Here is a 24,838-nt window from a genome sequence, read left to right on the forward strand (position 1 = left end):
ACACACATCTGTCATATTCAGCACATGATGCAGCATAACTGTGAGAGATTGCGAGCAGTAAACTATGTGCTCAAGGTTTATTGAGTGTTCAGTCAATCTTCAATCACATTTGCTTTGATCTGCTCGTGGAACTCGCGTTATATCACACGACAATCATACGATTTTTTTTGAGTAACTCGTGAATGTTTTTATACGCTTTTCAGAGTTCTGACACTGAGCGCATGAAGGGCGGAACTAAAACTCACGTGATGGTGTTTCCGAGGGGAGGAACTTCCGGTGCAACACCAGAGCCCGCCGTGTGTTTACATTTGAACTTTCTGCGGAGCTGCAGGTAAATCATATAATACATATATTAAAGACTCTTTTATTAAAATTGACCAGACACGCTATTTACACAATTGTGACCGGAATACTGTCTCTCTTCTGTGTGTGTTATTTATGAAAAATAAACAAACAACCTATACAGACAGTACTATAATAATGCGATATACCTCAATACTGACATTCATATTAACACAATACTACCGAATAGCACATGTGAAGTAATGCCACGCATTTACATGTTACTTTAATACCACGTTTTTATGATATGATATTCTTATCCATTTCTTTGTGTACGATGGCATCTCTAAAGTATTATCATGTTATTCCACATGTAAGTTAGTAGTAATACCACGGTGTATTTTTTTTTTTGTACTTTATAAAAATATCATAAAAACAAGGTATTACTGACTTACATGTGATGAAACATGGTAGTTTCAGTGGTGTATTGCACCGTAATCAGAGAACTCTCTAAGTAGGCTATTCTATGGTCCTAAATAGTGCCGTGCATTTATCATTGTACTCAAAGAAATGTATAAGAATATCATGATGTGTAATAAAAATGTGGTATTTTTGTAATACCATAGTATGATTTTATGATATACCAAGATATTATACATTTCTTTTGCGTATGATGTAAATGCATTACATCACTAAAAACATAACATGTGAAAACCACAGTAATACCATGGTGTTTTTAGTGTCGCCTTGCATTTACATAGTATTCTAAAATACTTTGGTATTTGGTTAAAACATGGTATTACCGCAGTCCTTGTTCACTTGTGTGTGTGTGTGTGTGTGTGTGTGTGTGTGTGTGTGTGTGTGTGTGTGTGTGTGTGTGTGTGCAGAGATGTCCACCCTCTTCCCGTCTCTGTTCCCGCGTGTGACCGAGTCTCTGTGGTTTAATCTGGACCGTCCGTGTGTGGATGAAGCCGAACTACACCAACAAGAGCAGCAACACCAGACCTGGGTCAGTGTGTGTGTGTGTGTGAGAGAGAGAGAGAGAGTGTGTGTGTGTGTGTGTCATGGAGTGTGAGTGAATGAATGAATGAGTGAGTGTGTGTGTGTATATGTGTAAGAGAGAGACAGAGAGAGAGAGAGAGAGAGAGAGAGTGTGTGTGTGTGTGTGTGTGTGTGTCATGGAGTGTGAGTGCGTGAATGAATGTGTGTGTGGATGAATTGAGTGTGTATGTGAGAAAGAATGAATGTGTGTGTGGATGAATGAGTGTGTATGTAAGAAAGAATGAATGTGTATGTGAGAGAGAGTGAATGTGTGTGTGAGAACTGCTGAACGTGAGTGTGTGTGTGTGTGTGTGTGTGAGAGAGAGAGTGTGTGAGTGAGTGCGTGCATGAAAACGTCTGAACGTGAGAGAGAGTGTGTGTCTGAGAGTGTTTGAGTGTGAACTGGTGAATGTGTGTGTGTGAGTGCGAGTGTGTGAGAACTGCTGAACGTACGTGTGTGTGTGCGCACGACGCACGTGTGTGTGAGAACTGGTGAGTGTGTGTGTGTGTGTGTGTGTGAGAGTGCGAGTGTTTAAGAACTGCTGAACGTGAGTGTGTGTGTGTCTGAGTGTGTGTGTGAGAACTGCTGAGTGTGTGTGTGTGTGTGTGCTGATGAAGCTGTCTGTGTTCAGTTGCAGAACATCGCAGAGAAAGACAACAACCTGATGCCCATCGGCCGGCCCATCTTTGAGGTGCGCGTGAGAACGCATGATGTTCAGATTCGATTCCTGAGAATATCAAATATAATATAATATCATATCTAACACGTTCTTTACGCTCATGCCAGACCTTCGACGAGGAAGAGGAGGAGGATGATGAGGACGAGGAGGACAGCGAGGAAGACTCAGAGGACGATGAAGACATGCAGGACATGGACGACATGAACATCTACAACGAGTTTCCTGATGATGGAGAAATTAATGAGGTCAAGAGATACACACACACACACAATCAAACAAGCAAAACAACTACACTGTAAAAAATTATTTACATAATTTATCACAACTTTTTTTCTTTGTCAAATCAACTTGGGTTCAGAGAACATAATATTTGGATTTTCGGTTGATTAAACCAATCTCCTTCATTGTATTAACTCAAAATTTGTATTGCAATGAACTCAAAATCTTAAGGAAACCAGGTAACTTAATTTTTTAAAGTTAAACCAACAATCATTTTTACAGTGTGGTGAATATAATGTGTATATAATGATTAATTATGGTTTGTTTGATAAAGGTTACAGCAATAATGTCATATAATGATAGATTAGAAAATATTCAGGGCATTTAAAAACCTAATATATAGTGCCATTATTATTATTATTATTATTATTATTATTATACAGTAATCAACATTTGAAGTGGATCAAAAAAGTTAATCAAAGTTGTGTAAGAATAAATTAAAAATGAATGTATAACGTTGATGAAAGGTTTTGATCCACTTCAAATGTTGACTACTGTAATAAATATCATTGTTTTTCATATTAAATGTCTTAAATATGTAAAGGGATGTTTTAGGTGAGACACTACCTGTGTTGTTCATGCTCTCCTCAGTCTTGAGCTCTATTTTACTTCTATAACATGTGACTAGTGGAAAGAAAACACTCAGAAAATACACATTTAAGAGTTTATTTTATTGTAATCTCAATACATATCTTTAAAGATGAGTTTTGTCCTCCACTTCAGCAGCACTTACATACACCAAAACTTACAGCTTTATTCATATCTATATTCTGAAGGATTTTACTGAAGGGTTTGTTCATAACATCATTCACCTGATTTTTATAACATTTTATTCTTAAAAACATGGTAAAAAATGTATTTTTCCAGACTGTTGATGACATTTTCTGATTTATAGAGTGATAAAAAGAGAAATCAAGAATCCCCTCAGTAAAAACCTTTAACTCTAATGTGAAAACAAAATCAAACAAGAATTTTGAACCTGGCTTTATCCAATATTCAGATTAATTCTCTGGAAATGTATGCAAAACCATGCATATTTAATTAGAAAACGCCTCATTTGCATATAAAAACATTTCAGAAAACTTGTAATAAAAAAAAAAATTATATCTTAATGTGTTTAGTCATCTGGGGAAGTATGATGAGATATTAGTTAAATATTGACCTGTAGGATCTTGCCTTCACTGCAAAAAATGCTTTTCTTACTCAGAATTTTTGTCTTGTTTCCAGTCCAAAATATTAAAAAATTCTTAAATCAAGATGCATTTACTAGATGAGTAAAAGGCCATAAGATATTATGTATTGGTTTCTGGGGAAATATCAAAATTAAGTGAGTTTTTGCATAAAACAAGCAAAATTATCTGCCGAAGGAGTGAGAAAAATAATCTTGTTTCTGTTTGAATTAAGATTAGATAAAATAAGATTTTTCTTACCACAATTGCAGATAATTTTGCTCGTTTTATTTGCTTTATTTCCCCCAGAAAACAAGATATAATATCTAATGGGATTTTACTACTTTAATAAATCCACCTTGATTTAAGAATTTTTAGATATTTGGTATCTTTTTAGATACTGGAAACAAGACGAAAATACTAAGTAAGAAAAGCGTTTTCTGCAGCGTTAAATGCTGACAAACGTTGATTCTAGTGAAGTTCAGTTTTGAAGAGATCTGAGTTTTGATTTTAGGTGAATGACGTGAGTGTCGCTCACTGACAGGTCGACATGGAAGGAGCCGATCAAGACCAGGACCAGTGGATGATCTAGACCAGATCAATCAATCAGACGATAAACTGGAGCTGGCGATGGAGAGAAGTGTCCGTGTGCTGCTGAAATACTCAAATGACTGTTATTTATACGTCACACACACACACACACAAGACCGTCAGCTCAAGTGTTCAGTGTTAAAGAACCACTTCACTGCAAAAAATGCTTTTCTTACTCAGTATTTTTGTCTAGTTTCCAGTCCAAATATCAAACATTTCTTAAATCAAGATGCATTTACTACAGTAGTGAAAGGCCATAAGATATTAAGTCTTGTTTTCTGGGGAAATTAATGGACTGGAAACAAGACAAAAATACAGAGTAAGAAAAGCATTTTTTGTAGTGTTCGTGTTTCTCATAAAACCAGCACTTGAACTTGTCACAACATGAACTTTTGTCACTTCTCAGGCTTGTAGAAAGTGTTCAGTGACTTTTTGGTCAGTCTATAAAGTTATTGAGTTACTGGGCATTTCTGCATGTCATCCACACGAGTGTCAGGATTCAGGAGTTCATGCGTCACACACCGCAGTTACAGCTCAGAAACGCTGACGGCTTTATCCTAATGTTTGTATCATATGTCTTTGTGGTTGTAAATAAATTTGTAGTCAATTGTTCATCTTGTACAAATGGTCGATTTGTTAACTTCCCATCCCATTTAAATAGAAGCATCGCTAACACTTCACAATAAGGTTCATTAGTTAACATGAACTAAGAATGAACAATAAATACTTATACAGCATTTATTAATCTTAGTTCATATTAATTCAACATTTACTAATATGTTATTAAAATCAAAGGTTGTATGAAGAAACAATGAACAGCTGTATTTTTATTTACTAACATTAACAAAGATTAATAAATACTGTAACATATGTATTGCTCATGGTTAGTTCATGTTAGTAAATGCATTAACTAATGTTAACTAATGAACCTTATTGTAAAGTGTTAGCGAATCATGTTTAGTTTGGCATTTTTAAATCATTCAAGACGTGAAGGGTCGAATTTTGTCATAATTTATTCACCGTCATGTTTCTCTAAACCTGTGTGATCTCTGCTCTCCAAACTCATTTGCGTAATGTAAATATGACGCACAAAGACATGTCTCACACACACAAAGGTTTATGATACCACTGCCTTTTACTTTCATGATATGGAAATATTAGCCATACTGGTTTAGAAGGACACGAGAATCTCAATAATGTTTGTTTTATGATATTAATAGAGGGCACTTTGAAGTCATTAACATTATATTTAATTGGATCCATTTATGACTTTTTGATTAGAAAACAGATTTCCATTTCACACCAGTTATTCATTAATTAAGACTTAGTGCTCTTATTAAATCACAAAGGCTTAAAGAAATATATGTGCTGCATAATTCAGAGAAAACCCCATCACTGTGTTCTTATGCAAAGCGAGTTTTCCCACCAAAATAAAGTTTGAAAATAGAATTAACAATAAATTTAAAAGAATTTTAGAATTGTAATTTTACATTATATTAGTTTATATTATTTTTATTAAATACTTTTTTTATTTTACAGTGAAATATTGCAATATTCCTGTTTAATATTTAATAATAATAAATAATTATTTATAAATTATATTTTTATTTAAAATTATTATATAATGATATGTAATGTATTCTATAATAATGTAAAATATATTATTATTTTATAGACATTGATATATAATCCAAAAAGTTTAAATGGTCAAATGATACATAAATTATTAAATAGAGTAATTAAATTATTAAAGTTGCTATTAAACGAATGACGGTGACAGATCATTTCTTCCATATTGTGACGTATTTCAGAGTGTAAGGGATTGTTGAAAGGCGGGGCTTGATTCTGTGAATCCGTTATTGATTGGATGTTGAGATGTGGGCGTGGCTCTAAAGATCTTTCAGGGGCGGAGTTTAAGCGCACTAAATGATTGGTTAATCCTGCATACGTCACCAGAGAGAAGACTGACGTTTCATTGGAAGATCCAGTTATTACATTTTGATTAAACATTACAAGGTAAAAACATTTTTATAAAAAGAAACGTGCATGGATGAATTGTTCACAATAAGATCAATAATATGCATTTAGAAAACGAGCAAAATTCAACCCATGCTATATGTGCATTAGTGAAGAGTAGCTAGGGACTCACCGCGCCTTCAAACTAGTCCATTTCAGGTGCGGAGATAAAATAAATTTCATTTAGAGGCACTTCAAGAGAGTCCGCACACTCCACCAAACACAAGAGACGTCAAAAGCCATTACTGAAAAAAGTGGCAAACGTTTCAGTCACATGTGACCTTTCTCAATGCCAAGCTTACAGTGCTATAAATGCAGGAGCCATCTTAATTTATGAAGTCACATGGTAACATAGATCACATGATTAACCAAAGCCAAGACCAATGAAGGATCCAAACACAGTGTTGGACAGCATGCTTACAAGACGGAGAGAGAAAGAGAATTTAAAATAAATAAAAATAAATAAATAAACAAAGATTTTTTCGAATAATTAAATGAAAAAAATTAATAAATACTTAAATAAATGTAAAGTTCACATGCTGTTGAAGTTCACAAGTGACTGAATGAAACTTTTGACTGTTCATAATCTCCTTACACTCTTTCTATCGGCTGAGAAACACGATGTTGTCATGTTGTGTTGTTAATGTTGAGAGCTTTACTTGATCCCGAGGAAGGTGAGCTCCGCCATGCCGTCCCGGATGCCCCTGATGTACTCGAGCGTGGCGCGGTGAACTCTGACCTCGTACAGGCCGCAGCGCCGCGCATGCCGGAGGAAGTTGGGCGCTCCGGGGAAGATGACGTTGTCCGCCAGGATGATGGATCCCTCTCCCAGAAGCCCACTGTCCTCTAGCAGGTGCAGGTCCGGCAGATAACAGCGCTTCCAGTGATCCATGAACACGAAGTCCAGGCACTCCACGCCGAAGTCCTCACGCAAGCGTGGGATCACCTCATCCGACGGGCGCACGATCAGCTCCACCTGAGAAAACCAGTGACGGAGAGATCAAACTCTTCACATGCAATGCTGAATTTGAGCATTTGATCTGAAGTCCCTTCCTGGAATGGATGGTTTTTGGCCATAATAAGCTACAATTGTTAAGCCTGGTTTCACAAAATGTCAAAGCAAGCTGACTTGACTAGTCTGAATGAATGGCATATTGTATTTTAACACCATATATGTATATATACATACACACAGTAATTAAATATTTAAGAATTTTCAATATAAAAAAAAAAAAAAAAAGTCATGCTCAACAAGGCTGCATTTATTTGATCAAAAATATAAAAAAAAAAACAAGGAAATCCCACACACTATCAATACTTGCAAACGAGTATCAAAATGATTGCTTGCTAATCAAAAATACATTAAAAATCTGAAATATTTTCCAATGTAAATCAGCTGTTCTCTATGTGAATCAGGCTTGTGCACAATTCAGAATTGAATTGAGAATGACTCCTTAATTCCAATTAAATTCTTGAATTTGAATTGATGTCAAAAACAGGATCTAGAATTACAATTCGAATTTGAATTAAAGGAAGCAGAATTGCAATTCAAGAAAAATTCAAAGAAATTCATATACATTTTAAGTGAAGTGTTTAACAATGAAGCTTTATGATTGCATTATAATATGCGGGGTGGCAGTGGCTCAGTGGTTCATGTAGGTTGTCTATAAACCGAAAGGTTGGTGGTTCAATCCCCGGTTCCCCCTGACCAAGTGTCGAGGTTTTCCATGAGCAAGACACGTAACCCCAGCTGCTCCCGACGAGCTGATTGGCGCCTTGCATGGCTGACACCGCCGTTGGTGTATGAATGGGTGAATGTGAGGCTATGTAAAGAACTTTGGTGGCCATAGGTCTGTGAAAGCGCTATATAAATGCAGTCCATTTACCATTTAGTCACAGAACAAATAATTAAGTTTGATTTATTGTAATTGTAATTTTGTGGAACATGATGGAACATGACTCCATTTCCCAGAATGCTTTACTTTAACCAAGTATTTAAAATGGTTGCTAAACAATTTGAGGTGGACATTTGTTTGAAAGCACAATTTGATGGGCAACACTGGACTTAAGTTTCAGAAGTCCCTTACAACTTCACTCTGCACCTGCTGAGAGAATCTTTAGTGTTGCAGGAAAGATATTCAGACCAGAACGGTGCAGACTCAATGAAAAAACATTTGAGGAGCTATTGAGAATTAGATGCAACAGTGTTGCTCAGTAATTTTTTGCATTGGAATAAATGATAACTGCATTAAACAACTTTGTGTTTGTGTGATTACTTTGAAATGAAAATTACATTGGAACAAAACTAATTAAACAACACTGAGGGGGTAATTTATTTCAAGAATTTGATCAATATCTATTTTAGAACAAAATGTATGCAGGGTTGAGGAGTAAATAGTTCCGTGAAATGAATTTTCTGTTATTAAATTACAAAATTAAAGTAATTGTATTTAGTTGTATTACTGAGGTAAAATGTTTAATTCAACTAGTTACTAATCAACTTAATACAAAATTGCTTTGCTTTGATAAAGTTATCCAAATAAAGTAATCCAAACCACATTTATAATGGGTAACTAATAACAGTAAGCAATAACATTTCCAGAGTAATCTTCCTAACACTGAATGCATGCGAGACTCAACACATTCTTTCTGTTGTGTGACTGTGTGGAATTTCTTTGAATTGCCATGAATTTAATTCCACTTCCTGTCATTCCAATTCAAATTCAATTCAATGTCCTGTGGGGCGGAGTAAATTCAATTCAAATTCTAATTCATGAATTGAATGGCGGCCAATTCTGAAATTCTGAATTTTGCACAAGCCTGATGTGAATATATAGTAAAGTGTGATCAAAGCTGAATTTTCAGCATCATTATGAATTTACTTCATTCATTTTTTGTGGAAACCGTGATACATTTTATTTTTCAGGATTCTTTGATGGAAAGAAAGGTCAAAAGAACAGCATTTATTTGAAATAGAATCTTTTGTAACATTATAAATGCCACTTTTTATCAATTTAATGAATCCTTGCTGATTTTTTTAAAGTAAGTAATCACGGGAATAAATTACATTTGAAAATATATTGAAATAGAAAACATTTATTTTAAACTGTAATAATATTTCACAGTATTACTGTATTTTTAATCAAATAAATGCAGCCTTGGTGTGTAAACAATTTCAAAACAATTAAAAAAAATATTGAATTATTCTAAACTTTTATCCGATAATGTATATCAGTCAACTGTTGTTGTATTAAATTCTGCTTTACAAATCAAGTTAAAGGTGCTGTATGTAAGTTTTTCACTCTACTAAGGCATAAAAATACCACAATATGTTTGCATATATTGAGGAAACATGGTAAGATACTCGTTTCTCTGAAAAACACTTCTACAGCCAGTTATTTTACTTTGAAATGTGTGTTTCCGTGTCGGAATGCGTGTTTTTGTTTTGGTCTGTGATACTGCATGTTGACAATTTTCAAATTTTCATTGTCAATTGCGCTCGTTCCTGTTGCATGTGCTCAAACTGGCGACCCGTGTGAGCGTCGAGTCTGAGGAGGCGGGGAAACCACAATCTCCCATATTTAGAATTTGGACTGCAGTACCTGTTTCCACCACTAGCTGTCATTCTTACAGACTGCACCTTTAAGAAAGAAAAATGAATGCAGAAAACTCACCATGTCTTCATCAAAACCCGCCAGTCGAATGATTTTCTCGGCCACGGCAGCGTTTCGCTCATCCATCTCGACGGAGTAGATGCGAGCGCCGATGGGCAGCGAGCGGGCGATGCGAACGGTGCTGTAACCGCAGTGAGTGCCCAGTTCCAGAACAGTGATCGGGCAGTGTTCCTGCAGCAGCCGGTCCAGGATCTTACCTGCACAAACAGCCAATCAGAACACAGCAAGTGAGCGTGACAGCCAATCGGAACACAGCAAGTGAGCGTGACAGCCAATCGGTACACAGCAAGTGAGCATAAGAGCCAATCAGAACACAGCAAGTGAGTGTGACAGCCAATCAGAACACACCAAGTGAGCGTGACAGCCAATCGGAACACAACAAGTGAGAGTGACAGCCATTCGGAACACACCAAGTGAGCATGACAGCCAATCGGAACACAGCAAGTGAGAGTGACAGCCAATCAGAAAACAGCAAGTGAGCGTGACAGCGAATCGGAACACAGCCAGTGAGCGTTACAGCCAATCAGAAAACAGCAAGTGAGCGTGACAGCGAATCGGAACACAGCAAGTGAGCGTGACAGCCAATCGGAACACAGCAAGTGAGCGTGACAGCCAATCGGAACACAGCAAGTGAGCATAAGAGCCAATCAGAACACAGCAAGTGAGTGTGACAGCCAATCGGAACACAGCAAGTGAGCGTGACAGCCAATCGGTACACAGCAAGTGAGCATAAGAGCCAATCAGAACACAGCAAGTGAGTGTGACAGCCAATCAGAACACACCAAGTGAGCGTGACAGCCAATCGGAACACAACAAGTGAGAGTGACAGCCATTCGGAACACACCAAGTGAGCGTGACAGCCAATCGGAACACAGCAAGTGAGAGTGACAGCCAATCAGAAAACAGCAAGTGAGCGTGACAGCGAATCGGAACACAGCCAGTGAGTGTTACAGCCAATCAGAAAACAGCAAGTGAGCGTGACAGCGAATCGGAACACAGCAAGTGAGCGTGACAGCCAATCGGAACACAGCAAGTGAGCGTGACAGCCAATCGGAACACAGCAAGTGAGCATAAGAGCCAATCAGAACACAATAAGTGAGTGTGACAGCCAATCAGAAAACAGCAAGTGAGCGTGACAGCGAATCGGAACACAGCCAGTAAGCGTTACAGCCAATCAGAAAACAGCAAGTGAGAGTGACAGCCATTCGGAACACAACAAGTGAGAGTGACAGCCATTCGGAACACACCAAGTGAGCATGACAGCCAATCGGAACACAGCAAGTGAGAGTGACAGCCAATCAGAAAACAGCAAGTGAGCGTGACAGCGAATCGGAACACAGCCAGTGAGCGTTACAGCCAATCAGAAAACAGCAAGTGAGCGTGACAGCGAATCGGAACACAGCAAGTGAGCGTGACAGCCAATCGGAACACAGCAAGTGAGCGTGACAGCCAATCGGAACACAGCAAGTGAGCATAAGAGCCAATCAGAACACAGCAAGTGAGTGTGACAGCCAATCAGAACCCAACAAGTGAGCGTGACAGCCAATCGGAACACAACAAGTGAGAGTGACAGCCAATCGGAACACACCAAGTGAGCGTGACAGCCAATCGGAACACAGCAAGTGAGCATAAGAGCCAATCAGAACACAGCAAGTGAGTGTGACAGCCAATCGGAACACAGCAAGTGAGCGTGACAGCCAATCGGAACACAGCAAGTGAGCGTGACAGCCAATCGGTACACAGCAAGTGAGCATAAGAGCCAATCAGAACACAGCAAGTGAGTGTGACAGCCAATCAGAACACACCAAGTGAGCGTGACAGCCAATCGGAACACAACAAGTGAGAGTGACAGCCATTCGGAACACACCAAGTGAGCATGACAGCCAATCGGAACACAGCCAGTGAGCGTTACAGCCAATCAGAAAACAGCAAGTGAGCGTGACAGCGAATCGGAACACAGCAAGTGAGCGTGACAGCCAATCGGAACACAGCAAGTGAGCGTGACAGCCAATCGGAACACAGCAAGTGAGCATAAGAGCCAATCTGAACACAGCAAGTGAGCATAAGAGCCAATCAGAACACAGCAAGTGAGCATAAGAGCCAATCGGAACACAGCAAGTGAGCATAAGAGCCAATCAGAACAGCAAGTGAGTGTGACAGCCAATCAGAACCCAACAAGTGAGCGTGACAGCCAATCGGAACACAACAAGTGAGAGTGACAGCCAATCGGAACACACCAAGTGAGCGTGACAGCCAATCGGAACACAGCAAGTGAGCATAAGAGCCAATCAGAACACAGCAAGTGAGTGTGACAGCCAATCGGAACACAGCAAGTGAGTGTGACAGCCAATCGGAACACAGCAAGTGAGTGTGACAGCCAATCGGAACACAGCAAGTGAGCGTGACAGCCAATCGGAACACAGCAAGTGAGCGTGACAGCCAATCAGAACACATCTGAAGTTTACCATCAAAAATGGACACAAAGATCTCATCGCATCGCATCCTTCGTTAGGACACGATGTAATACTAATAATCACATGATGACATCACACGTGTTCAGATCTGTTCAAGCGCAAGACATTGGAGATGTCTCAATTCAGTACTGCGCTCTCTGACTTTCTGGGTGTGTGTGTGTTACGTGTGTGTGTTAATCTGTGCTACAGTGTTTACATTTTCCACACTTTGCGGCATTAACGAAATAAACTCGCCTTCCGCTTCCTTTCATGTGCTTGAATATTTAAATTGGCAAGGCTGGCGATGATCAACTGTCCTGAGTATCAATCACGTTTGGTCACACTCATGTTCTCACAATATTGTATTGATAGAATTCATAAAAATGCGTTACACTTTATTTTAAGATGTCATTGTTACAGTGTAATTATATATTACCAGAGCCCATCTACGGAGAGCCTGCCCACTCCCTATTAAGTCCTATTGTACCGAATTTTGGTTGTAGTACCACCAGAGTTCCACTGGGGGCGATCGGCCATGAGTGCAAAATGAATGGGAGTCAATGGGGCTAGACGGCTAAATTTGTCTCTTTCACCCGATTGCCATTTTGAAAGACTTTTTAAAGCAAATAAGACTCTAAAAAATCTAACACCCAGCAATGTGTAATTTCTTTGCATCTCCTTTCGAATACAACATTCAAATTACTAGACAAAAAATTATATCCTGAGAAAAGTGGATTTTGAGGGGTATACCGCCATTGACCACCATTCATTCTGCACTCGTCCTGTGAGCGCCCTCATATGGAATCAGAGTGGAATTGCAACCAGTTCAGAAGCCGGAAGTGTAGTGAGAGTGAAACTTCTCGCCATATTAGACATTCTCTGATATTACTGAGCAATAATGATTAACAACGTACTTACTATAGGGTTACGGTAGGATTCGGGTTAGTTGCATGTAATTATGTATAATTAGCTGTTATTACTATGGTAAGTACATGTAACATATGTAACAAGGACACTGTAAAATAAAGTGTTACCTAAAAATGTTTCCGGCAAAGTGGCGATTGACAGTTTCATATACTCACCAATGTCGCATTTGGCATATGGCGAGTGTTAATTTTAGGCGCTGTGTGTGTGTGTGTGTGTGTGTGTGTGTACCTTTCTTGGGCCCAATGTTGCTGATGAACTCCACTTTGCTGCACCACTGGTCAAAGGTGTCCAGGATGCTCTGGGAGTCTCCGGGCGTGGCGTGGGTCAGTATGTACTCAAAGGCCCGTTCCTCTCGGCTGAGGCCCGATAAACAGTCGCGCACCCAGCGGATCAGCACGGCCCGGTACAGCAGCACGAAGAAGTACCGGTAACGGATGATCAGCGTGAGCAACAGAGGAAGTAAAGCCAAAGCGATCGCAGGAGAAACCATCTTCACCTCTGACCTGCGAACACAAAGACAGGCTTTAACGACACTGAAACATAGTAGAAGCTAGCTTTAAGCTGGACTAGGAAGCCATTTTCTTCTTGACACAATCTTTGTTGCATTATTTTCCTGTTATCTCTGTAAAGCTGATCTGTACTGTAAAAAGCGCTACATAAATAAAGGTGACTTGACGATCAGACACCACTCAGAACACCCTAGCAACAGCATAGCAACATACAAACACTCAGAACAACCTAGCAACGTCATAGCAACAAACACTCAAAACACCCTAGCAATGGCATAGCAACACAGTAAAACACTCAGAACACCCTAGCAACCGCATAGCAACACACAAACACCCAGAACACCCTAGAAACTGCATTGTAACACGCTAAAACACTCAGAACACACTAACAATGGCATAGCAACACACTAACACTTAGAAAACCCTAGCAAACGCATAGCAACACATTAACACTCAGAACACCCTATCAGCCACATAGCAACACCCGAACTCCCTAGCAACTGCATAGCAACACACAACCACATATCAACACACAAACACTCAGAACACCCTAGCGACTGCATAGCAACACACTAAAACACTCAGAACACCCTAGCAACCAGATAGCAACACACAAACACCCAGAACACCCTAGCAACTGCATTGTAACACGTTAAAACACTCAGAACACACTAGCAATGGCAAAGCAACACGCTAACACTCAGAAAACCCTAGCAACCGTATAGCAACACACAAACACCCAGAACACCCTAGCAAACACATAGCAACACACAAACACCCAGAACACTATAGCAAACGCATAGCAACACATTAACACTCAGAACACCATATCTACAACATAGCAACACACAAACATTCAGAACTCCCTAGCAACTGCATAGCAACACACAACTACATATCAACACACAAACACTCAGAACACCCTAGCGACTGCATAGCAACACACAAACACTCAGAACACCCTAGCGACTGCATAGCAACACACAAACACTCAGAACACCCTAGCAACCGCATAGCAACACACAAACACCCAGAACATCCTAGCAACACATAAACACTCATAACACCCTAGCAACTGCATAGCAACACACTAAAACATTCAGAACACCCTAGCAACTGCATAGCAACACAAACACCCAGAACACCCTAGCAACCACATAGCAACATGCTAAAAACATGCTGGACACCATAACAACCGCATAGCAACACACTAAAAACATGTAGTACAGCTGAATTAGCAAGACTAAAAACACCAGAAGACCCTCGCAACCACACAGAAACATGCAAAACATTCAGACTGCATAGCAACACACTAAACACACCTTAGGAACCACATAGCAACACCCAGAACAATCTGGAAAACATATAACAACACACTAAAAACACTCAGACCACCGTAGCAACTGCATAGCAACACACTATAACATGCAGAACAGCTTAGCAACACTCTAAAAGCACTCAGACCACCACAGCAACTGCATAGCAACACACTAAGAACACTCAGAACATCTTAGCAACCACAGGTTTGAGCACATCACTATCAGCACTACTAGACTACAGTAAGAGCTAAACTCAAACTACTCTACACAGCAAACATTTCACATCCAGCCTATGAAAACTCTACATTAATAATTCAAACGCCTTTGTCTCGACGTGACAGAACATGTTGACTTTCCAGAAGACACGAGCTGATCCCAGATCAGTTTCATTCAGACAAACACAGACACTCATTCACCAACACACAAAATAAAACATCATATCTGATGATAACTTTACCAGATCCAGGACTCTCTTGACCCGCACAACACACACTCTGAAGACAGAAAGAAGAGACACTCGTGTGAGTACCACAGGTGTGCAGCAGCCAATCAGTCTCTGTCTGAATAATGGATGGAGAGCCTCCACTTACACCTGGAGCGTCACATGACCTGAGCGCATGACATCACAGCAGAAGCATGACATTTCTGAAGGAATAGTGGAGCAGAAAGAAAACCACCAATATGTTCAACAAAATGTTCAATATTCTTTAATCGCAAATAAAAACGGTCAGTACAAAGTCAGTATGAAAGCATAAAAATCAAAAGATGGGCAGAAGGAATGGCGTTAGAATAATTCACAAGGTATATACTCAGTATACTCAGGCTTATAAAACAATAAAAAAAAAGACTTTTGCTTTAATTTGGTTGGATTCAAGTATTAATTTTATTTTTTCTACAATTTTATTGATTGGTTTTGTTATGCTGTCATTATTTGTATTGTTTGCTTATTACTTTTACTTATATATATTGTTTGAAAAACAAGTTGGTTCATTTTTTGATAATGCAATTGTTCGTCTTTTTTCACTGCATGTCATGTAAAGGAATAAAATATATAAAAAATAGTGCTGTCAAATCGATTAATTGCATCTAACATAACACTTTATAAATATGTATAATATATGTGCGTGTATATATATATATATATGGATATATGGAGATATATATATATATATATATATATATATATATATATACACACACAGATATCTATACACACATATACAGATTTATATATATATATATATATATATATATATATATATATATATATATATACACACACACACACACACACACACACACACACACATATACAAACTTTTATGTTAGGTGCAATTAATCGATTTGACAGCACAAATAAAAAGAAATATAGGAAAAAAGTATAAAAATCAGTAAAAATGATCAATTGAATTTACAGTGATTTACATTTCCGCTAATAAAAACAGCTCATTTTGAAGATGCAGTTTCATGCCGTTCATCACTCCAGAACTGTTTTTTTTATCTTATCCGCTCATTAATGTCTGTTCCAGGGGTCGTGACCTCAGCAGGCTCGTCTCAGCATCATCCTGAGGAACTTCTTCAGCTCTTTCTCTTCACGGGACCATTTGAGGAGTCGTGTGAGGAGCATGCGTCCGCTGGTCATGCGGGCCAGGGCGATGTATGAGCCGGTGAGCGGCCCGTCCAGCGCGGGACAGGAGCAGTCGCGACCCCCCGGCAGCCAGAGGGCGCTCTGGTCCCCCGCCGCCACCTGATGATCCTGCCAGCGCAGAACACGACTGCGACCCTGAGGAACCACACGCACATCTGAGCCGTCCCGAGACCAGGAGCCGATCCGCAGGCGGAACGCTGGAGAGAAGAGGGAGAACAACAGGAATTTGTTTGGGTGTGGAATAAGGTCCTAGCCAGTGTTGTGTGTAACTCATTACAAGTAACTTGAGTTACGTAATCAGATTACTTTTTCAAGTAACTAGTAAAGTATCGCATTACTTTTAAAATCTACAACAAAATATTGGAGTTACTTTTCAAATAAGTAACGCAAGTTACTTTGTTTTCCCATTTATTGACTGACTGACAGCTCTCTTGTCCTCGTGTTGAGAGAAATAAAAGTGCACAGGCGTGTGTGTGTGTGTGTGTGTGTGTGTGTGTGAGAACATGATGGTTATTGTAGTTCTAGACTAGATGTGAGCGTTTACTCATCTCACTTGCACGGAAAAATATTCAATATACCTCAAAATGAACAAAATCTGTTGAATGCAAAATCAGAATATATGCAAAACCTCCAATAACTAAATATGTTAAATAAAACATAACATTTTTATGCATTAAATCTCACTTTATTGACAAATGTACTTGCTTCTGACCTTCGATTATTCAGTGAAACCATAAAGAAAAATGACTATATTTCTAGTTATATATATATAGACTATATAGTTATCCAGAATAACAGCAGCTGAAAGGTTTGTGTGAGCGGCGCCCTCTACTGTACAGGAGTGAATCTGCATTTCCTTCAGTCTGAGGATTATTATTTCACTTTTGGCGTGAAAAGGTCTTTACATTTGCCCAAAAATATAACTTTTTTTCTTATCAAAAAACAAGCCCAGCCCAGGTGGAAAAATAGTAACGCAAAAGTTACATAACGCATTACTTTTCTAAAAAAGTAACTAACTTAGTTACTTTTTAAGGGAGTAATGCAATATTGTAATGCATTACTTTTCAAAATAATTTTCCCCAACACTGATCCTAGCTAACTTCTGGAACAAGAGCGGTATATAGGGATATATATAGTGGATAGGGAGTGGTTTCAGACACAGCTAAGAACAAATGTGGGCGGGGCTTGATTTTGTCCACGGGGAATTGATTGGATGGTTGTGGTTTGCTATTGGTGGATCTCATGTGAGTGACAGGTTGCCCAGCCCTCGCACCAGTTAACACAAAGAAACATATAGCCATGTTTTCATGTTCATGTTAAATGTTTTGAGTCGCTCCATCATGATGGGTTATTACTGGTCTACAGTTACTCACCGAACGGACTCTTGCAGAAGTTCTGCTGGATCTCTCGCTCTCCTTCTGAGTCTGGACTGCAAACCTCACAGATCACAGAACCTGGAGGAAACAGAGAAGAGACACAGATGTATAAAACCTGATCACAACTTATTCTGATGCCATCAAATAATAAAAAAAAAAGAGGTTTTGTTTTGGACCAAGATTTTAACTAGAAGCTAAAGTTTGTAAACAAACTTTGATGTTGTTTGAGGGACTCGAACTCGGGTCGCCTTGTGCACAGCTGCGGAAAATGTTTTTTATATTCCCACAGTGACAGCAGCTCACTTTCATCCGTTTCTTTCTGACTATGGGTCGCAACATTTCTTACAGATTTCTGCTCATTTTAACTCAGATAAATTAGCACAGTTAAATTAGCACAATAAATTAAAGTACATTTATTTATTTGAATGTCTTATCGAGATCGTGATTTCGTGTGTGAATCAGTAATACCGTCTCTCTATTAATTGTGCTAACAGGGAATGTTCTCAGAACGTTCTGGCAAGGTTCTAAACAAACGTTCTTCCAGTAATGTTAATAGAACGTTGTTCAAAGTTATCTGGTCTGTAATAATGTTCTCCACAAATATGAAGGAGCAAAAAAAGTAACGTTTTATTTTTAAAATATAGGATATTTAAAAAAAACATAATGTTTAAAGAATAATACAAATGGAATTCCCAAAACTACTATTTTATAACATTTAAAAACGCAACATTCAGAAATAACATTTTCATAGTCAAATCAAGTCACCTTCAATTATATAGCTTAACCAAGATAGATAGTTTAAAGCAGCTTTACAGTGATAATAGGAGATTAAAGTAACAGAGATTGTTTTGGCTTTACAGCAGCTCTAGAATAAAGTTATTGTCCAGCTAAAGTTAGATTGTTTAGTTTGTTAGTTAAACTTTAAACGTTAGCTTGGTGAACCGTTCACCTTTAGGCGCGTCGGTTGTTTCCTCCCGGTTCGCGTCTCGTTCTCCGGGAACGCAGAGCTCCGGTCCATCTGGAAACCGGCTGCAGTTGAACATCTCCGGCCACGGGAACCCGAACGCGCTCATGACGGGCAGACACGCGTCCCGCACCGCCTCGCAGAGACTCCGGCACGGGCGCACCGGGACCGGGACCTCCGGTAAACACACGGGCGCGAAGAGCGAGCAGAGGAAGCGTCGCGTGTCCCGGTGACAGTGTTTGCCGAGCAGAGGCACCCATGAGGCGGACTGTTGCTGAGCTTCCCTCGCGGTGTCGTGGCCCAGCAGGTTCGGGAGCCGCATCTCTCCGTAGCCGATCCCGGAACACAAGCCCATCGTGTTCGGGACCGGTTTACACACCGAGCGCACTGCGCCGGAGTCAGACACCGGGTTTACTGTCAGACCTTCATCATCATCATCTTCATCATAAGTAGCTCTGGACGGACTGGACACCAGCAGCACGATCATGAACAGAGAATGAAGATTAGACATCGTAGACACGCGCGTTCAAACTCACATCTGTGTGTGTGTGTGTGGCGTCTCCACATCCTGTGAATCAAACACATCAGGTTCTTTATTACCGGCTGTAAAACACTTCAGAAGCTCGTGTGAGGTTTTCTGGGAATCTACTTAGCTTTACTTTGGGCAATTAAAAACTTAAAACAACGTTAAAAAGGTTAGGGAAAAAAAGGTAGGCTAATAACTATATCTCACAATTCTGACTTTTTCTCACAATTGCAAGTTTATATCTCACAATTCTAAGAAAAAAGAGAGAAAAAAAAACAGAATATAAACTCGCAATTGTATAACTCACAAAGACTATAGCCTATATATATTTTACATGCTGAGATATAAACTCAGAATTGCAAGGGGTCACAGTTACGCCCAGCACTTTAAAAAAAAAACTGTATGGGTTATTAAAATCTTGGTCTCGACCTTTAAAAAAAAATTCTTCCAAATATTAGAATGCGACAGAATAAGTTTCGATCCGATTCAAATGGCAAAAATAAACAAATTCGACAAAAATATACTTTTAACAGAAAAAAAAAAAAATCATTTAAAAAGTAGTCTTTCTCTTCCAGAAAAAAGCAATATTAATGACTCATCCTGCACTCAGGGTTTTATGCAAATGTATGTCCAATCACGTGTTCTCGAGAACGACATGCCCCGCCCACTGATTACACCTGCCTCTTTACGGTCGTGTCGCAAAATATGGAAGCAAGTTAAAAAAACCATAACTGTGAATTTTCCCTCTTTGCAATTCTGAATTTATATCTCATAATTTTTATAAAAATAAAAATAGTCTTAAATTGTGAGTTATAAAATTGCGAGTTTATACAATTACCTTTTATATTTTATTTTATTCCGTGGGCAGAATCAAGCTTCCATGGAAAACTAAAAAGGTATAAGCTTTAAAAAAAAAGTGTTTCACACAAACATAATATCTTTTTGGGAGAGAAACAAATATGATAATGTATTAAAAATAGTAGGCTACTGTGAAATTGATTAATTGTAATTAATTGCATCTTACATACACGTTTGTATATGTAGCCTATATGTATGTATGTACACACTAGAGCTTAGATTCTCTGCCCGAGCCCGAGCCCGGACTCGACCCGACCCGACCCGCGGGCCGGGTCGGGCCGATATTTCCCGCCACTGTGGCCGGGTCGGGTCGGGCCCTTGATAGGCTAAAGCACGTTACGTGTCATGCGCAGCGTCTCGTCCACTCTCACTCGCAGTCTCGCACGCGTGACGCATCACACCTGCTGTGCGTGCTGTAGGCTACTATTCTGCTGCTTAAGTGCAACATGGAGCTTGAAGAAGCAAAGAAAAAAATTTAAACAGAAGAAATAACTTTGAGCAAGTTTGGAGGAAAATCGGAGGTATGGAAACATTTTAAACTAGTCGTGCGGAGTGACAATATGTGTTGGCTTTGTCTCGTGCATTAAATGCGGCACGCTGCTCGCCTATGACAGCAAAAAAAACGGGGACTTCGACGATGAACAGACACATGAAGCAGTCTTGCCATGGCAGAAATTATGATAGTAGTCAGCCTCAGGCCTCAATGTCCTCTTTTGTTACTTTTCCGATCCATTCAATTATTTCTGAATAAACAATGTTTACATGCTTCTTCCTTGTCGCATTATTCATACGATAATTAATAAATGCACGCACATGAACTTGATAAATGTTACAGATATGTTTACTATGCACAAACAAATGCCTTTCCTTTACATGTGCAAAATTCAGAATTAAATGAATGTGCTGCAATTTGTACAAAAAGAGTGTCTGTAGTAACCTACGTGTTTTAGCTATTAAATAAGCACATTTAGTTTCAAGTTTGTTAAGTTTCATTTTGAAGAAAGCTTTTCTTTAAAGTGAATTTCGTTTTGTATAAATTGTATCTTAATTTTAATACATTCCAATTGCCTGGATTTAATACATAAAAAGCAATAGGCCTATAGCAGACAATATAATCATGACATGCAATCGCCGGCGCGTCGCGGTCACTTAGCCTACAGTACACCATTTGAAACTCGTAACACACGCTGTCACCGAATTTACAAATCTTGCTTGTTGCTCACACACATATTATGTTGAAATAACAATATGTTGTAGTAACATTATTAATCTTTAAGAATATTTGATTGAATGCTGAATGTTGTGTTTGTTCAATTTAATAAAATTAAAACTTTAATTGTGATAATTAAAATAACTGAATATTTAATATTGAGTGGGCAATTTTTGCTCATTTATTAATAGTATTTATATAATATATATAACTGCGCAGCTCCCCCTGTAGCTTAAATGATCTAGCACAGCAGCACCTGCGTTAAAAAATATTCTGGCGCCGCCCCTGGTTATAACGGCCCACATATGGTCGGGTTTAAATCGGGCTCGGGCTCATAATTACAGTGAATGTGTCGGGCCGGGCCGGGCTCGGACACAACGTGCTCGGGCTCGGGTAGGGTCGGGCTTGATTTGTTGGGCCCGATCTAAGCTCTAGTACACACACACACACACACACACACACACACACACACACACACACACACACACACACACACACACACACACACACACACACACACAATATATATATATTTACAAGATTTTATGTTAGATGCGACTAATCACGATTAATCGATTTGTAATATATAATCGATAATTAAAAATAATAAAAATCTGAAAAGCACAATGACAGAATAACAGAAGATGATAGTTTTCCAGTGATAGTGATATTCATTCGCCAGCTTTCACTCCTGCTGTTCCACACAGTGGCCACTAGATGGACACATTCAACACACAATATAAACTATATATGACAGCATTTAATTCAGTCAAATCTAAAATAAAACGATTAAGGTTGAAACCCTGGAGTAGCACATAAACAACGGCTGAATGTGTGTCAAACACACGGTATAGTGTGTGTATTAGAACTATAAATAGTGAAATGCTTCCGTCTCTATATATATATATATATATATATATATATATATATATATATAACCCCCAGTGAACTGTTTACATGCGCAACATAACATCATTCACACTGACTCAGGCCTGGCATCTGTAAACGTGCAGCAAAAATAGAGAACTACAAGTTATTTTTATTCCACTCTTTGTTTTTAGTGTCCATCAGTTGCTCTCACCTTGACATTTGAGGAGCAGATCTATATTTAATCTATATTTAACACACAAACACAATCCAGCATCTGAAGATGAGCGTGTTAAAGCCTGCCAGTCGCAGTCTAACCTTTACACAGTCATAAACTCATCAAAAACTGCAATTAGAAGGGATTTCTGTGTGTATAGACACAAACATACTAAATGTGTTGTTTTATAGATGTGTTACATTGATATTCAAAGATAAAGACATTATGTGTTTCTGGCAGAGATAATGAAATGGACACCTCAGTTATTATTCTGTTCTCTCCCTCCAGAATCTTCTGTCGACTGAAAACACACACACACACACACACACACACACACACACACACACACACACACACGCGCGCGCACACACACACACACACACACACACACACTCACCTGTGTCCTCTAGTCAAACGCCTCTCTGACAGGAGGAAGATCCTCTGCGTTACAAGAGGAATATTCTGGAGCAAAGAAAACAAATCACTCTCGTGTATAAGTAAAGTCTGACAGAATGACTCGAGCACTCACACATTAATACAGTCTAACAAATGCTGGGCCCAAATATGGACCAACCGTTGGGTTAAAATTTTAATTAAAAAACTTAACACAATTGTTGGGTTTGTCCATATTTGACCGCATTTTTAAGATCTTTAATGTTTCTGAAAGAGTCTCTTCTGCTCAGCAAAGCTGCATTTATTTGATCAAAAATACAGTAAAAAATCTGAAATATTATTATAATGTAAATCATCTGTTCTCTATGTGAATGTAAAGTGTAATTTATTCCTGTGATCAAAGCTGAATGTTCATCATCATTACTCCAGTCTTCAGTGTCACATGATCCTTCAGAAATCACTCTAATATGAGGATCTGATGATCAAGAAACATTTATGATTAGTATCAGTGTTGAACACAGTTGTGCTGCTTCAGAGTTTTTATGTTATACACAACAATTAAACATTTTGGAATAATCAAGATTTATAAAAAGAAAAGAAATTAATACTTTTATTCATCAAGCACGCATTAAATGGATCAAAAGTGACGGTAAAGACATTTATAATGTTACAAAAGATTCTATTTTAAATAAACGCTGTTCTTTTGAGCTTTCTATTCATCAAAGAATCCTGAAACATCCTAAAAAGGTTCCACACTGATATAAAGCAGCAGCACAGCTGTTTTCAACATTGATAACTCCATATTTATACCCTTAATAACCCCTCGTGATGTGCAGTGTTGTTCGGCGTCCAGGAAAGCGATCTCCAGCATGTGTTTTCCTGTCGATTATTCTGGCAAATCCTCGTGTAAAAAGCGCCAAGCTTTTAAATAGAGCTCTTCCCTCGCTCTCGAGACATCCGTGTGACTCCGAGAGCAGCAGATCTCAGATCAGGGTCATTTATATCAGCAGATCTCAGTGTTATTTATAGTCGAACACCTGCGGACACCAGAGACCTGATCGAGATTCAGCGAGATCAAACACAACACACACTCCACAGCCGAACTGGACAAACACAACACACAGTGTGTCTAATGAGTCTTTAATAAACTGCCTGATTCTGACCATCAGAAACCTCTGACGTCCCACACACACACACACACACACACACACACACACACACACACTTCCATGATTATGGAAATGATGGACGATCCAGCGGTGAATCCTGAATTAGAGTCAGCGGATTGGTTCAGGAATCTGGCGTTTATGAGTGATTATGTAACGAGAGACCGGGATTACTGTCACCTTTAATGTAGAGGAATCTATTTGTGGATCCACTCAGTTTCAGGAAGGTTTGGCACCACTGGATCTCTCCAAGTAAAGAACCGCACGACACACACACACACACACACACACACACACACACACACACACACACACACACACACACACACACACACGCGCGTCCTCTGCATCCCATCCAACTGCTGCATGTCGTACATACACGGGGTGCACGTACGTTTTTCCGTCTGGTTCCGTCTATGACCCATTAAATGTAACTATAAAAAATAGAATAATTAATAATAGTATTACTGCATTTTATTTACTGTTTTTTTTATAAAATAAACAAAATAATAAATAAAGTGTGATAATATTTACATTTTCATTTTTTTTATACGAATTCCCACAATTTTTTCAGACCTAAAATCAGCAAGCTTTTATTTTGGCGGGTTGCCGGAAGTAAGTTCCTTAGTTCCGGTGTTAGCGCCGAGTGAAGCACGTTAGTGAATGTCACAGT

General features: G+C 38.9%; 3 protein-coding genes across 7 annotated transcripts; 1 reads left to right on the forward strand and 2 right to left on the reverse strand.

Moving 5' to 3' along the window:
- Positions 1 to 4,654, forward strand: anapc15 (anaphase promoting complex subunit 15). 2 transcript variants are annotated; one of them, XM_081371661.1, is made up of 5 exons: positions 1 to 331; positions 1,170 to 1,291; positions 1,956 to 2,015; positions 2,111 to 2,248; positions 3,966 to 4,654. In XM_081371661.1, exons 2-5 carry the CDS (start codon positions 1,172 to 1,174, stop codon positions 3,990 to 3,992), a joined length of 345 nt encoding a protein of 114 aa, XP_081227787.1. In that variant the 5' UTR covers positions 1 to 331; positions 1,170 to 1,171; the 3' UTR covers positions 3,993 to 4,654. The 2 variants fall into 2 exon arrangements, with proteins under 2 accessions (XP_081227787.1, XP_081227786.1); XM_081371660.1 differs by having other exon boundaries at positions 3,996 to 4,654.
- Positions 4,655 to 5,930: 1,276 nt separating this feature from the next.
- On the reverse strand, positions 5,931 to 15,502 carry tomt (transmembrane O-methyltransferase). The gene is made up of 4 exons (XM_081370434.1): positions 15,398 to 15,502; positions 13,341 to 13,615; positions 9,733 to 9,929; positions 5,931 to 7,034 (listed from the first exon to the last, which is right to left on the reverse strand). Exons 2-4 carry the CDS (start codon positions 13,600 to 13,602, stop codon positions 6,714 to 6,716), a joined length of 780 nt encoding a protein of 259 aa, XP_081226560.1. The 5' UTR covers positions 13,603 to 13,615; positions 15,398 to 15,502; the 3' UTR covers positions 5,931 to 6,713.
- sfrp2l (secreted frizzled-related protein 2 like) lies at positions 15,484 to 23,884 on the reverse strand. Of its 4 annotated transcripts, XR_014030462.1 has the most exons (6): positions 23,810 to 23,884; positions 23,004 to 23,068; positions 18,914 to 19,496; positions 17,962 to 18,042; positions 16,366 to 16,785; positions 15,484 to 15,585 (listed from the first exon to the last, which is right to left on the reverse strand). XR_014030462.1 is itself a non-coding variant. In XM_081370431.1 (5 exons), the coding sequence occupies exons 3-5, from the start codon at positions 19,437 to 19,439 to the stop codon at positions 16,481 to 16,483; spliced, it is 912 nt and encodes a 303-aa protein (XP_081226557.1). In that variant the 5' UTR covers positions 19,440 to 19,496; positions 23,004 to 23,068; positions 23,810 to 23,884; the 3' UTR covers positions 16,229 to 16,480. The 4 variants fall into 4 exon arrangements, 3 of the variants coding, with proteins under 3 accessions (XP_081226557.1, XP_081226559.1, XP_081226558.1); XM_081370431.1 differs by lacking the exon at positions 15,484 to 15,585 and having other exon boundaries at positions 16,229 to 16,785; XM_081370433.1 differs by lacking the exon at positions 15,484 to 15,585 and having other exon boundaries at positions 16,229 to 16,785; positions 18,914 to 19,392; positions 23,810 to 23,878.
- Positions 23,885 to 24,838: the final 954 nt, after the last annotated feature.

This window comes from Scardinius erythrophthalmus, assembly GCF_964197995.2.
Source record: "Scardinius erythrophthalmus genome assembly, chromosome: 7".
Taxonomy (NCBI): domain Eukaryota; kingdom Metazoa; phylum Chordata; class Actinopteri; order Cypriniformes; family Leuciscidae; genus Scardinius; species Scardinius erythrophthalmus.

What these genes read in the sequence shown, in the direction of transcription:
- sfrp2l (XM_081370431.1), bottom strand. Translation starts at nt 19,439, where the DNA reads ATGTCTAATCTTCATTCTCTGTTCATGATCGTGCTGCTGGTGTCCAGT. An exon ending in AACAACCGACGCGCCTAAAG is followed by an intron (nt 18,043 to 18,913) that starts GTGAACGGTTCA and finishes TGTTTCCTCCAG; the next exon opens with GTTCTGTGATCTGTGAGGTT. An exon ending in CTTCTGCAAGAGTCCGTTCG is followed by an intron (nt 16,786 to 17,961) that starts GTGAGTAACTGT and finishes TCTTCTCTCCAG; the next exon opens with CGTTCCGCCTGCGGATCGGC.
- anapc15 (XM_081371660.1), top strand. Translation starts at nt 1,172, where the DNA reads ATGTCCACCCTCTTCCCGTCTCTGTTCCCGCGTGTGACCGAGTCTCTG. An exon ending in TCGGCCGGCCCATCTTTGAG is followed by an intron (nt 2,016 to 2,110) that starts GTGCGCGTGAGA and finishes CGCTCATGCCAG; the next exon opens with ACCTTCGACGAGGAAGAGGA. An exon ending in ATGATGGAGAAATTAATGAG is followed by an intron (nt 2,249 to 3,995) that starts GTCAAGAGATAC and finishes GCTCACTGACAG; the next exon opens with GTCGACATGGAAGGAGCCGA.
- tomt (XM_081370434.1), bottom strand. Translation starts at nt 13,602, where the DNA reads ATGGTTTCTCCTGCGATCGCTTTGGCTTTACTTCCTCTGTTGCTCACG. An exon ending in CAACATTGGGCCCAAGAAAG is followed by an intron (nt 9,930 to 13,340) that starts GTACACACACAC and finishes CTGTTTGTGCAG; the next exon opens with GTAAGATCCTGGACCGGCTG. An exon ending in CGGGTTTTGATGAAGACATG is followed by an intron (nt 7,035 to 9,732) that starts GTGAGTTTTCTG and finishes TGGTTTTCTCAG; the next exon opens with GTGGAGCTGATCGTGCGCCC.